The 14,848-nt window shown below is 26.4% G+C and overlaps 2 protein-coding genes across 4 annotated transcripts in view; one reads left to right on the top strand and one right to left on the bottom strand.

Annotated features, from left to right (window-relative positions):
* The window catches only part of LOC134837984 (allatostatin-A receptor-like), an 85,205-nt gene that overhangs the window by 64,974 nt on the left and 5,383 nt on the right, over window positions 1-14,848 (bottom strand). For all 3 annotated transcript variants that reach the window (XM_063853400.1, XM_063853399.1, XM_063853398.1), the window contains exon 2: window positions 3,302-3,377. The gene's annotated coding sequence lies outside the window, so the exon portion shown is untranslated. The remainder of the gene's footprint in view (window positions 1-3,301; window positions 3,378-14,848) is intronic.
* On the top strand, window positions 6,375-8,472 carry LOC134827129 (spidroin-2-like). The gene has a single exon (XM_063839678.1). The coding sequence runs from the start codon at window positions 6,419-6,421 to the stop codon at window positions 8,297-8,299; it is 1,881 nt and encodes a 626-aa protein (XP_063695748.1). The 5' UTR covers window positions 6,375-6,418; the 3' UTR covers window positions 8,300-8,472.

Raw genomic sequence — 14,848 nt, 5'->3', positions numbered from 1 at the left:
TGTTGACACACCTGGCGGTATTGCGATGAGATTAGGACTCGGTTCCTTGTTGTTCTTGACAAAAAAAAAAATAATGTTTTTGATATTTATTATGAAACATTATTTTCGGCGTGTATGTGGCTTGTCAATATGTCGATAACATGCCTCGACAGATGAGAAAAGAGCCGAGAAACATGAGAGAATATTGATGTTGTTCTCGTTTTCAAGGTTTGTTTGGCTAACCAAATAATCCATTATCGGATTATGTAACAAAAATGTAGCAAATTAAGCTTTCAATTTAAAAAAAAAATTTTTTTTTGTAAGTCTGTCTGTAATTTTTTTTTAAATTTCACATTTTTATACTCCTCAATTTTTTTCACATTTTAATACTCCTCATATTAATTTTTTCTCATTTTTTTTAGAATTATTTTTGTACTGTTGAATATTTCAAAAATGTCTCAGATCAAAGAATTAAACACTTTCAGGTAAGTTTTTCTGTCTAAGTTCACATTTTTATACTCCTCAATTTTTTTTCACATTTTAATACTCCTCATATTAATTTTTTCTCATTTTAATACTCCTCATATTAATTTTTTCTCATTTTAGTACTCCTCGTACTATTATTTTTCCATAATTAAAAAATTTTTAATTATGATATAAATGAAAAATTTCTCATTTTAATACTCCTCTGAAATTTTTTTAATATTTCAGTGCTCCTCATTTTTAAAAATTAAATTCACTCTTGAGGATTTAAAAAAAGTACTTAGACCAAATAATAGAGAACTTTAAGGTAAGGTTATTTTTTTTAAATTCATATTTTTTTCCGCCTCATCTTATTTTTGTAGAGAAAAACTTTTTTTAAAAGCACTATCTTTGAGATTTTTGCAAAAAAAGCGCTCAAAGCTTAAACTTCAGCAAAAAAAATCATCGAAAACTTTTCTGGTAAGAATTCGTATCGAAAAAACAAGAGCGACGAGTGAAACAAAAACGTGTAAATGACATTTATGAGGATTATACATTTTCCTCTTTTTCTGTCAACGATATCGCCTTCACTTTCATTCGTTCTCCTTCTCCAACTTTTATACAGAAATTTATTGTGCCAAATACAAAAACGAAGATATCCATTGAAAAAAAGTTACTAACGCTGAGAGAACACAAAAATGTCGAGAAAAATTGTTTTAAATTGTTCCATTTTTCCTCTTTTCTCACTACTTTTTTTTATCCGCTTTTACTTTAAAGTTTATAACGAGTTGGATTTTTTTTATTTTGAACTTTTTTTCTCACTCACTTTTCTCATGATTAATGTTTTCTTTTGTATTTCGCTGCATTGCCTTGAAACTCATGCAGAGAACTGAATCCGAACGGGTGATGATTAATGATCCTATTTTCTAAAAAAAAAAAAAATAAACTAGAAGTGAACATTAAAAAGTCATGCACGACAAAACTAATTCTGAAAAATATTTTTATGAGCGACACGTGTTTATCAGTTCATTTAATTTGATGTCGATGCGTCAGTAACAATAACGTGCTATGAAGGAAAATCGTTAAGCGACAGTAACAATCACTTTGGATCATCGTTACAATGGAGAAGTGTTACGAGCGAGGATTAAGAGTGTCGTTGGATGGAGATGAGCAGAAGAATGAAGGAAAAAAGTGAACGTCGTCGTAAGATGTCCTGATAGTTATCGGATAATTTTTGATGTTTGGAGCAGATGGTTTTTTATGTGTGAAAATCGTTAAGATGAGTTTAATGAATTTTCTTGTCTTTGTAGGTTTGAAGAGATGCAATGATAGGCGATGATGAGGTCAGTAGCGGAGAGTAAAATAAGGGGCGATAACTTATGAGTTTGGTAAGTATAATTTTTTAAAGTATATTTTCTTGTATAATACTGGATTTTGGTCAGGTAAGAATAAAATTATTTTATAATTTTTTTTTTAAATTGTAATGCAAATTTTCATTAAAAACTAACTTCTTTCATGAAATAATAGGTATTAATAAGAGAGGCAACATATGTCCTCCTAAAGCCAAACAGATGCGGAAAAAGTATTTTGTAAAAGAAGCGATTGTGTAGACCATGGAAAAATTAAAAACAGTTCATTAAGAATCATGTGAATCTATATTGAGTCATCACAAAGCATTAGAAACCATTCTTGATCCAACCAATCAGCCAGGTCACTTTTAAAAAGAGCATTCTGATCAATATTGCTGATCCAATATCTCACTTGTGAATCTCATGAATTTTCTGAAGAATGCAAGATTTATATAAATGATATCATTACTAAGGAGTCCGCAGTCCGACATATTAGAAGTAGAAAGGGCGTCAGAAACTCGATGAATTCAAGAAATATATCGAGAAACTTTTAAAAACTTCAAAGTTCTACAAACATTTTAGTGTAAATTTGAAGGTACTCTGCTGACAAGATGACTGACGAATAATGACTTAGGTTTGATACAGAGAGAAAATATATATTAGACATCCAGTGTTGACTTTACAAAATTTAAAAATTTTACAAGTTTAATAGTTAAAATTTTTTTTTACTCCATTTTACATATATTAGCTTGCTTAAAAATAACTTAATTTGACAAACAACTTTATTCCATACCCCCCACGAATTTCTTTATTACCTCCGTCACTGTTCAAGAATTTGCGACGAATTAAGTTGCATAATATCCCGCTGTCGCTAGTTGGGATTTACAGCTAATAATGCAGACTACAAGTAAGCAGTCTCATAAAAATTTATATTCTGTTGTGTAGTGTAAGTGGTGACAAGAGTATTATAATCTGTCGTCCGGAAGATTTAACGGCTTTTTTCCATAGAAAAATATTTCCTCTTGAACACAAAAAAAGTGTTTCGCACGATTCAATTTTTTTTGCTACTCCCATTGAAATTTATCGGGTTTTTCCTCCTTCCTTCAATAATAACAATAAATAGATCTCGTTACACGTTATGGCAATGGGTTACAGCAAAATAATGGATTTTCATTGTTTGCTTAAACGATCATAAAATTGCATTTAAATTTCTTGTATATAGTAAAAAACGACTCAGGGCAATTTTTTTGCGCGTTATGTAACAACTAAAAGTTTGTCTATGTCTTTTGTCTCTTTATCTAAGGTGACAAAACTTTTTCGCTTTAGTTAGCTGACATTGCCCCTGGATCCATTCTAATCATCTTTTGTTTTGAGTTTTTACGTCGACGACATGTCATGATAAAAAATTAAAAAATTCCCCTTGAAACAATGTAAGGTCGTAAAGGTCTTATTGTTCTTGGAACAAAAAGAATTTTGCAACAAGACACATGAGAAGATGAAACTGTACTCACCTGCAAGGCAGATTACTTTTCAATAATGAAAAATGCATGAGAACCAATTCGTTGTTTAAAGGAATCTCCTTTGTTTCTGCAAGAGAAAAACAAAAATATGGAATTTTTAAATTAGTTTGGTCAAAGGTCTAAAAACAAAATTTTTGATAAGCAAGAGAAGCTTTTAATGCGAAAATTGCAAAAATTTAATTATTTCGTGCAAGGCATCAAAATAGTTTCCATTAGGTTATCCATTCAAAACGCAAAACAAAAAGCTTCAGAATTTTTTTCCTGTATTTTTTTACACGCGTTTTGATTTGATGTGACATAGAATTTTCCCGCTAATGGAAAAAAGCAGCACTTTTTAGTCGTATTATGGTACGTTATGTAACACAAATAAACTTGAATGTGGGTTTCTGACTATGTAGAAAAGTACCACATTTGTGGAGACATAAAAACAATGGAATCAATGGGAAAACAGGTAGCTATGAGAAATAAAATGCGGTTATTTAAATGGATTTTAGCGGAAAATTGTCTGGCTTTTAGTTAATGCTTGACGAGTTTTTTCAGAGGAAAACTAAACATTGTTTTCTATTGCATAGAATTTTTTTTAATATCCTACTCAAAGAATTTAAATTTTTATTTATTTAGTTTTATAAAAAAATAATAAAATTGAAATGAATAAATTAAATTAAATTATTATATAAAAAAAATATAAAATTGAAATATTAAAAATGTTTGAAAAATAAAAAAAAATCATAAAAAATATGAAAAAATTTAATTGAATAAAAAATAATAAAAATTAATAAATTTAGCTTTTAAAAATGAATTTCATAAAAATTAAAAAAAAAATTATAAAAAATTTGAATTAAAAAAATCATTAAAAAATTAAATTTAAAAAAATCAAAAATTAATTATGGAAAAATCATAAATAATATTAAAAAATATTAAATTAAATTAATTTTAACTTTAAAAACAAGTAAAAAAATTTTATAAAAATTTAAAAAAAATGAATTATTAATTTAAATTTTTTCACATTCATATTGATCCATTTTTATCCCTTTTTGTTAATTGACAAAAAGTTCCGGAACATTTTTTTTCGCTCTTTTACTTTATATATTCATTAAAACTCGTACACATAAACCCTGCAGGATTTTGTTGCCATAGAAATCACTTCACATTAACTTCTCCAAAAATTGTTTTCGCTCTCAAACATTTTCATTTTGCCAATCATCCGTATTCCATTCCACGAAGCGATAAAAACGCGCGCAAAAAAATGTAGGTTACCACAAACAAAAACAAATTTCCAGTTAAAAATAACAAAAAAGAGAGAAAAATCGTTCGGCATTGAAGCCATTCAACTGCATAAACACCGATAAACGACTTCAAATGACACAAAATAAACAAATTCCATCCGAAGAGTCCCAATTTTCCGTTTTCTGTGCTCAATAAATAACATCTTTTATACGTTTTACTGAGACACCTTCCACAGCAAACAATCGTCGTTATTGCCCTTGGGGTGTAAGAAGAAGAAAATTTCAATGTCTTCGAAGAAAATAATCATAAAAAAGTCACATTTAATATTCATCGTTTGCTCATGTGTTCAATTCTCGTGTCTCAGGTTCGCAATGTAAGAAAAAGTATTTATGCAAAAAACAATGTAACTCGAGGCATTTCGTCGTCGTCGCATTCATTCGAATGTGTCGCACGCAGAAGACATGCATGACAAGCAATATCAACATTACTCGGGAGAATTTTCAGATGGAGCTCTGACCTGCAATAACAACAACAAAAACAACGACGTTACATGACACGATAAATATTCAGAATTCAACTTGTCTTGGTCTCCATTATTCCATCAAATGATGATGATGACGGAGTTCTTTTTTTCGTTTTTCGATTCAGGTACATGCAAAGGGAGTGTTGCTTAATAATGAATGAGCTGACATTAAGTTTTATTGTTCACGAGATGCGTCATCGGAATTCCTCGTATATGTGAGATGAAGACGACTAAACTCACTAAACTTGTTTTTAGATTATGTATTGTCTCATTTTAATGATTTTTTTTAAGATTTTAGGATTTTTGTTGGTTTTATTGTCTGTCTGTTATTTAATTTCAAAAAATTATGTTAAAAAGTTAAAAATCAAAAACAAAATTAATTCTATAAATTTTTATTAAATGTTAAATAATTAAATTTTCTAATTAATTATTTTAATAATTAAATTTAAATTTAAATTAATTATAAATTTAATTTAATTTAATTTTTTAAATATTTTTTATAAAAATAATATTTAAATTTTTATTAAATATAATTATTTTAATCAAATATTTTTTTAAAAAATAAGTTCCGATTTTTAAAATATTTAAAATAATTATAAAGAAATTAAAAAAAAAATTTTAATTTATTTTTTCAATTATTAAAAAATAATTTTATGAAAATTTAAAAATTTTAAATATTTTTTTAATTTTTATTTTAAAATACATAGTTTTTAATATTTTTTCGAAAAGAATAAAATTTTAAAAATATAATTAAAATAAAATTAAATAAATTTATTAAAAATTTTTTAAAAAATAATTTTTAATAAAATATTTTGTTCTGAATTTAAAGTTAATTCATTTATTAAGGTAATTAAATTATTTAAAATAAATAATAATTAATTTTTTAATATTTATAATAAATTAAATAATATTTATAATTTTAAATATTTTCAAAAAAAAAAATTTTTGAAAGCTTTTAAAAATAATAAAATTTTCTAAAAAAAAATTCGAAATTTAAAAATTTTATTTGAAATTTTTGAATTTTATTTTTTAAGAAATTTTAAAAATAATTTTTTTTAAATTAAAAATAAAATTTTAATTAAAAAAATAACATTATGAATTTTTAATTTTTTTTTTTCAAAATTAAATTTTAAAATTGATAAAAAAACCAACTTAAATGCGATTCGCTTAATTTAACGAAAACTTTAATTTCCTTGTTATTGTTTGTGTAAAGCGATAATACTCAAGTAAATAATTATAGGTTATCGCTAAAGTTCATTAAGTAAACGTCGAGTCTTCAATGATTTGTTCTCTCAGTTTGTGATTTAACATCGTTCTGAACAGATCTTAACAAGACAATTAAATACTTTTGTGATGAAATGAAGTTACTGCGTTTCATTTTATTAATTCTTTCGACGGTTTTTGTGCTCAATTGTGAAGCAGGTCGAGGTTTTTCGAGTCGTGGCGGCGGAAGTCGAGGAGGAGGAGGCTGGGGTTCAAGACCTTCATCTTCTGGGTCTTCTTGGTTCGGCAGCAAATCAAAATCGCCAAGTTCGCCTTCGTACAGTAGACCATCGACAAATAGTCGTCCCGCTCCAGCGCCAAGTTACGGATGGAATGTTCAAAGTCGCCCGAGTAATCCATCGCCATCAGCTTCGTCGCCGGGATCTTTGAGTTATCCGCGACAACCTGCTTATAATCCTTCATACAATGCAAAACCTGCGATCAGTAATCCATCTCCAGGTTCTTTGAGTTATCCGAAGCAACCGGCATACAATCCTTCGTTTAATTCTAAACCTTCGACAGGAACAAAACCTGTTGGACCTCCAAGTACAAGCGGATCATATCCAAAACAACCTTCAACTAGCGGAGGATCTTATCCGAAACAACCTTCAGCTCCTGTTGGTCCTCCTCCATCATATCCGGGATACGGAACAGGAGGAGCGAATCCTCCTGCCTATAGTCGTTACACGCCAAAGTCTCAAGCTCCAGCTTACAATGCTCCATCATATGCTACTCGCCCAAATCCTCCTGCTTATTCTCCTTCAGCTCCAAGCTCTCAGGGAGTTAAGCCTTATTCAAATGTGAATACCGGAAGTTATCCGAAACAAACTTATACTTCAGTTCCTGCGAGTCACGCTTCCTATCCTCAGCAGCAATACGGATCTCATAGCTATGGTTATGGAGGAGCGCCCGGAGGATATGGTTACGGAACTCAAAGCCATGGTTACGGATATGGCGGAGGACATGCTGCTCCTGTAGGACCTCCTGTGTACAATCATTATGGAGGAAGTGCAGGATATGGATATCCAGCTGGACCAACGATCATTAACAATCACTATGGCGGCGGGGGATTCGGAGGGGGATACGGCGGAGGATATGGCTATGGAGGAGGAGGATTCGGCTCTGGAGGTTCAGGATCTTCGATTGGAAGTCATTTACTCACTGCTGGATTGTTTTATGGCTTAGGAAGAGTCACAAGTCCTTCCTATGGTTATGGTTATGGAGGTTTGGGATCCGTACATCGCTCGTCTTCGTCTACGACAAATGTTCACAATACTTATAACAATTATTACGATCATGGATCGACTACTACAAGTACAGTTACGCCTCCAGTTCAAGCAGTTAATACCGATACAAATACTCAACCTCAAGCTACTAATGTACAACAACCTCAAGGTCCATCGCCGACAGATATTTATCTAACACAACCGAAAGATCCATACGGTGTAATTATTCCATCAAATTCAACAAATACCAATCAACCTTCTGTACAAGAACCGCCAGTCATCATTCCTCGCACTGTCGACCTTACGAAACAAAAACTCTACGAACCCGTTGAAGTTCCCTTCGACGAAGTATCGAAACACAAAATAAACGAACAACCGTTGTGGCTTAACGAGAGCATAGATCATCTCGTTTTCTATGGTTTGAATTTTCCAACATGGAATGAAACAACAGTCATTAAAAGTGCTCCGTTAGTTGCTGTTAATGCGCCTGTTAATGAAGCAAATCCTTCTCAAACAACGACGACGACGACTCCAAAGCCTGAACCAGAACCAACAGGATTGGGCGCGAAAATAGGAAAAATATTTTATAATGTTGTCAGTTGGTTCTCGAGCGGATATAAGAATGACAATGCAAATGCCAAAACTCCTCAGATTTATTTAGAAGATGAGACTCAAGGAAGGCCCGAAGCGGAAATGTTGAGAAAAACGTTGGAAGAGAAACAAAATGAAGCGGGAAAAGTTTTAACTTGATTTAAAATTAATTTTTTTTTGTTAAAAAAAATCAATTTATTTTGTAAACAAAAATAAATATGAAATTTGCTCGAAAAATAAAATAATAGGTACATAAAAATAAAACTAAAATAAATATTTTTGTTTTAATATTTTGTTATTTTTGAATAAATTTGTATTTTTCAAGAGATTCAAGGAAGTATTTTTTTTTATTAATTAAAAAATTTAATTAAATTAAAATTTAAATTTAATTTATTTAAATTAATTAAAAATTTTTATAATTTAATGATTTTTAAATTATTATTTTTTAATTTAATTTAAAAATATTTTTTAATTTCATAAAAAAAAGTTTTTATAATTTTTTTTATGTTTTTATTTTTTTATAATTTTTTTTTTAATAATTTTATTTTTTTTAACATATAAAAAATAAAATAAAATAATAAAAAAATAATTTCTAAGGCAAACTTTGTGAAAATAAATATTTTTCTTGCATATGTATCATACAAGAAATTTTCTTTTCACATTTTATACCTACAAGAAAAATAATAATAAAAAAATAAAATACAAAAGAATTCCGTTTTGTGAGAAAAAACAGAAAACTCAGCGAACGATGAAACAATAATAATAAATATCTTGAAGCGAAATCAATATTTATCTACTTTTTATTCAAAGGTCGAGGATGTTTTGCAAACAAATTGTTAAACTATTACATCTTTTTCCCATTTTATTTTTTTTATTTGTTTTTTTTTTTATTTATTCACTTTGCAAGGCAAGCTTAGACAAAAAAAAAATTAAAATGAAAAATGAGAAACGCCGAGTGTTCTGAAGGATGATTAAAAGCCAGACAGACGTCTTACGACAAGATAAACACATGCAACAGAAAATTTGAGGAGTGTGAGACAGAATCACACGAGATATTCCAGGTCATTAAACAACGAGAGAGATTTTAGGCATGAAAAATGATCCTTCGTCAAATACGTTGAATTTTTGTTTTTTTTTTAGTTGTCTGTTGCGGAAAAAATACATAGAAAAATCTTATGACCTATCACGTTATAAATTTCGATTCAGACTTTTATGAAGAGCGATTATAGGAAAAATTGTAAAAATGTGAGTTAATAAAATTATGATTAGTATTGGGTTTTTTTTGAAGATTTAAAATTACGTGTAAAAATATTTTTGATTTTTTTTTTTATTTTTTTTTTAGAAATAATTTAATTTAATTAAATAAAGTTTTTATTTTTAAAGCAAAAAAAAATTGACACTTGTCAAAAATTATTTTTTTGTCTAATTAAATTAAGAAAAAAAGTCGAATATAATACCGCATTTTTTCTTCGAAATGCGGTAAAAAATGGGGACGTCTGGTTTTCAACAAATTATCACACAAAACAACCTGGCATCTCCATTTTTTCTTAATTTAATTAGACAAAAAATAAATTTTTGACAGATGTCAAAATTTTTAATAAAATTAAAATTTTTTACAATTTCTTTTGAATATATTTTTTTGAATTATTTGACTTAAAATTATTTTATTAAATTTTATATTTTCTTTTCAAATAAAATAAATCATCATGAAATTCTATTCAAAAAAAAAATTCAATGCAATCAAATTTATTTTAATCAACTTTCCACGAATTGAATTTCCACAGAGACACATAAAAATAATCCATTCAAACACCGAAAAAAATCCACTTGAAAATTAATCTAAATGCACCCATAGGGAGTTTTCGCTGAATTTTTTTGTTATTTTTTTATTACTCCAATGACAATTTCTAATCAACAAATCCCGAATCACATTTTTTGATTTTTCTATCATCAAAAAAATATAAAAAAAAATCAAATATGTTACATTTCACTGAATTTTTTCTCTATTCGTGTGCGTTTGATGCTGGAAATAATGTAAAAGTATTCTCCGAAGGCAAATGCATCATCACAAATGCAAGAGTTCACAAAATAATGAGAGATTCACAATAAAAGGGAAAAAACTCATGCCCAAAGGTGTGGTGAGAAGGCAAATTTTTACCCGCAATCAGATTTTTCTTTGCCTGTACGACATTCCGGTTCATCAATCAGACACACGATTTGTGTTAAATCAATTCCTTTGTGAATATTTTCAGACTTTTTTTCTCTTTTTCAGAAGTAAAATGAATGAATGCAGTAAGCAGTAAAAAAAAAGTTAAAAGGAACAGAGAAGATATTTATTTTACGGAAATTTATCTTGAATAAGCAATAAAATATCGTCTCTGTGCCTGATTGTGATGCCGATAGTAAAACGATAAAGCAAGAAAAAAATTTTTTGATGTAAGAAACACATTTTTTTGCTCTATTTCCTTTCATTTAAATTCCATTTTTTTATTTCTTTCTCTCTGACGAACAACCTGAAGGAATAAATAAACTGCCGACAATATATTTAAAAAAAAAAGTAAATTTTTTGTCGCAGAAAAAAAATATTTGCAATTACCAAGTCAATAAAAGCATTTTTCATATCCATCGCCTCGGGCTGTTCGTAGAAAGTTCAACCATTAATATCGTTTGTTGTGCGTCCTGTCGATTCATTTGATTGTGTCTGGTAGTTATTTATCATTGGCAAGATGAATTTATTATATTAAATATTAATAAAATGAAAAATGAATGCAGAAAAATGTTTTTTTTGCTAACGATTTTTTTTCATATTGCAAATTTTTATTATTTTTTTCACTTACTGTGATTTTTATCTTATTTTTTTAATTTTAATTTTTTTTTTCTATAAAAAATAAAATTTTTGATGAGATTATTTTATTTACTTCTATAAATTATTTTTACTTAATTTTAATTTATTTTTAAAAATTAAAAAAAAATAATAATCATAATTTTAGTACCCACACAAAAAAAAAAATTTTTAAAAAATAAAATAAATAAAAAATATTTTTTTTTAATTAAATAAATATAATTTAAAAATAAAATAAAATATTTATTTTTAAATTATTTTTTTATAATTTTTATTATTTTACTTAAAAATTTGAACATACTATATTCAATATATTTTTTAAATATTTTTAATTAAATATTTAAAAAAAATAAAATGAAAAATAAAATAAAAAATATTTTAAAAAAAATAAAATTAAATACCTAAATAAAAATATTAATTTTTTAAAAAATAATTGAACAATATTTTTATTACTTTTTTATTATAATTTTATTTAAATTTTTAAAAAAATATTTATTCAAATAAAATTATTTATTAAAAAATTAAAGAAAAATAAAAACACTTTAATAAATAATTAAATCCTCATGATATCGATTTTACTGTCAAGGACTAACAAAAAAGTATGACTTGCAATTGTATTAATATCGATTTCCCCCAAGTTTTTTCAACCTTCAAGAATATTTCTACTTAAATTTATGCTCATTCAAAATTCATACCAGAAGTCGTGGTTAACCGGTTAAAAAGTTTCCTTCAACGTGAAACCAAACAAAAGGCAATAAAAATCATGTACTTTCACACACAAAATTCACTTCAAAAATTAATTCATGTCAAAGTCATTACATGAGCAATTGACATCGTCATCAAGTGACTTTTTGTTCCGCCATCGATTAAGTCATGCATTAATTATTTTTAACGATTGGATGAATTTTTTCTTCTCATGAACTACGCAGGAGATCTTTGTTTTGTGATAAAACTGAGGAAAAATTCGTTCATTCGAAAATATTTTATAAACAAGACGTGATGAAAGGCCTGACAGTAAACAGCATGGTTTTTTTTTCAATAAGTTTTTGCAATTGCAATAAAATTTAATGTTGCACAGACACGAAAATGCAATTTTATTGCGATTTTCCAGCGAAATGTTGATTCAGTCGTTTCGTAATATCAATATTTGTGTTGGCAGTAATTCTTTTTGTTCATTGTGTTGTATTGAGGGCAGCGACTCGCGGAACAAAGAATTTCAATTTATTTTCAATTTATGTTCAGTAGTTCTCAAAAAAAAAAATAAAAAGGTTATAAAGAGACAGCCCAGTGAACATTTTGAAATGTTTGCTTGAATTTTATTCGAAATTTACAACCCAATAAACATTTTAAATATCATCCTAAATAAAATTTTAAGTTTTCAACCCGATACACATTTGAAAATTTTTTATTTAATCCATAGATTTTTATCCCAATGCACATTTTAAAATGTTTGCAAATAATTAAATTAAACGTAAAACTTTTTAAAGTTTATTTTTTAATAATATTAGTCCCTGTGCACATTTTAAAAATTCAATTCTTATTAAAAAATTTTTTTTTTGACCCAGTGTACAATTTGAAATTATTTTTATAATATTTTTTTTTAAATTACCAATCTAATTAGTTTAAACGTAGAATTTAATTTTTCTTTTCAAAATTTAGCTCCAGTCAACATATTAATTTTTTCCCATTACACATTTTAAATTTTTCGACCCAATGCACATTTCAAAATTTCTGCAAATTATTTACTGTCGAATTTTAATTTGATAAAAATTTTTAAAAAATGATTAAAATTAAAATTTAATAAAAAAAATAATTTAAGTCCCTATGCACATTTTGAAATTTTATTCTTATCAAAAAAAAAATTTTGACCCAGTGTACATTTAGAATTTTTTTCATAAAAGTTTTTATAAATCTAATTAGTTCAAATTATGTTTTAATTTTTTTTTTCAAAATTTATCCCCAGTTAACATTTTAATTTTTTTACCCATTAAACATTTTAAAATTTTCGACCCAATGAACATTTTAAAAATTAATTTTATTTCTTTTGAAAAATTCATGAAATAACAAAAATATGTCAACAAGTGAAAAAACAAGTTATTTGTCTTCATGTCATATCATCAAGTCCTTTGTCAAAAAAATACAAAAAAAAATGTGACAAATTTGATGATATAATAATAAGCAACATCCACACACGCCCTTCTATTATCGTTATTTAGCATTGCCTTGTATGTCATTCTAAAATGATATTAATGAACAAATAAAGCTCTTCATTCCAATTGAGAGCGACAGACACCAAAACATGAAAATTATGTGCGCAACAATTGAAAACGTACAATAAATAATAATTAAGTCTCTTTGCAGCCATGTCAACATATTTTTTTGTCTGCTGTCTATTAATTAAGCATAATTTCATGGAATTGACGGGGAGGGAGAAACAGGACGGAATTTTAATGACAGCCCGAGACTAATGATGAAATAAGGTTAATATTTTACATTTATTTTTTTTTTGTGCCGTATGAATTTTTCATCAGCATCGTAAAAAAATAATAAAAAAAACGACACGAGGGAAATCTCATGGGAATTTTAATTAATTATCTGTCAGTCATCAGGTTATGATGTTTTTTTTTATCCATTTTATATCCGAAAATATTTTTGATAAATATTTTATTGCTATCTTTACAGAGGGTTTTATTTGTTAAAAAATTAAATCTTTTTGCATTGAAAAAAAAATCGCAGCTGGAATTCTTCCAAGAATCAGGTCATCAAATAATTTGACAAAAAAAAAAAGTCAGAATCTTCCATAGAAAAAAAATATAAAAAGATGAAAATTTTTATCTTTTTTTTCTGTATTTAAGTTCAACTTCCGTTTCCATTTTTTGCCGTTTTTGTTCGTCTTCTTATGGAATATGACAACAAAGATTACTGAGGAATTATATAAAATGAGCAAAAATTATTTTGGGGAAGGAATTTTGTGAAACTTGACAATATTTGTTGAAAGTGAGCGTATTTTTTTTTGCAAAAATTTTTTTATTAAATATTAATTTTAGATAAAAAATTAGAAAATATTTAATTTTAATAAATAAATAATTAATTTTATTTTATTTATTTATTAAAAAAAATTAATAAAAAATTAAATTCAAAATAAATAAAATAATTAAATTAAAAAATATTTAAAAATTTTTTAATTTTTAAATTATTTTAAATTTAATTTTATTTTTTATATTTTTTTTTTTATTAAAAAATTATAATTAAAAAAAAATTAAAAATTAATTAAATTTAATTAATCAATTTTAACCAATTTGATTTTTATTAATGAGATAATTTTAATTAAATAAAAATTTAAAAATTGTTCATTTTTTTATTTAGATTATTATTTTGCTTCAAAAATAAATTAAAAATATTTAAACGAAAAAAAATAAATAATAAATTAAAAAAAATTAATATTAATTAAAAAAAAAAAAAAAAAAAAAATAATCAATTAATTTAATAATTTAATAAAAAAAATATTGTAAGTAATTTTCAAAAATTTAAATTTATTTTTTAATTTTTTTTTTATTTTTTTTACTTTAAAAATAATTTAAAACTCAAAAGAGCATATTATCTCAATAACATCAAAAAATTTGTATCACTGCCAAAAGTCGTACTCTTTTCACGAAAAAAAAGTACAAAAATTCTTTCACTTCCTACTTTCTTGCCTCATTTTATGTTACTCTTTTTACTTTCTTTTGTTTCTTATCTCACAAAAAAGTCTCTTCTCGCTGTAAAATTATTAAAATGTAAGGCAAAAACATCTTTAAGCCATTCCGAATTATTATTAAAGTTAATAGCGACACCGTTTCGCCGTTGTTTTCATACAATTTGCATCG

This window comes from Culicoides brevitarsis, chromosome 1, assembly GCF_036172545.1.
Source record: "Culicoides brevitarsis isolate CSIRO-B50_1 chromosome 1, AGI_CSIRO_Cbre_v1, whole genome shotgun sequence".
NCBI classification, from domain to species: Eukaryota; Metazoa; Arthropoda; class Insecta; order Diptera; family Ceratopogonidae; genus Culicoides; species Culicoides brevitarsis.
Note: the sequence above shows the minus strand (reverse complement) of the source record. Positions and strands in the feature narration are given on the sequence as shown.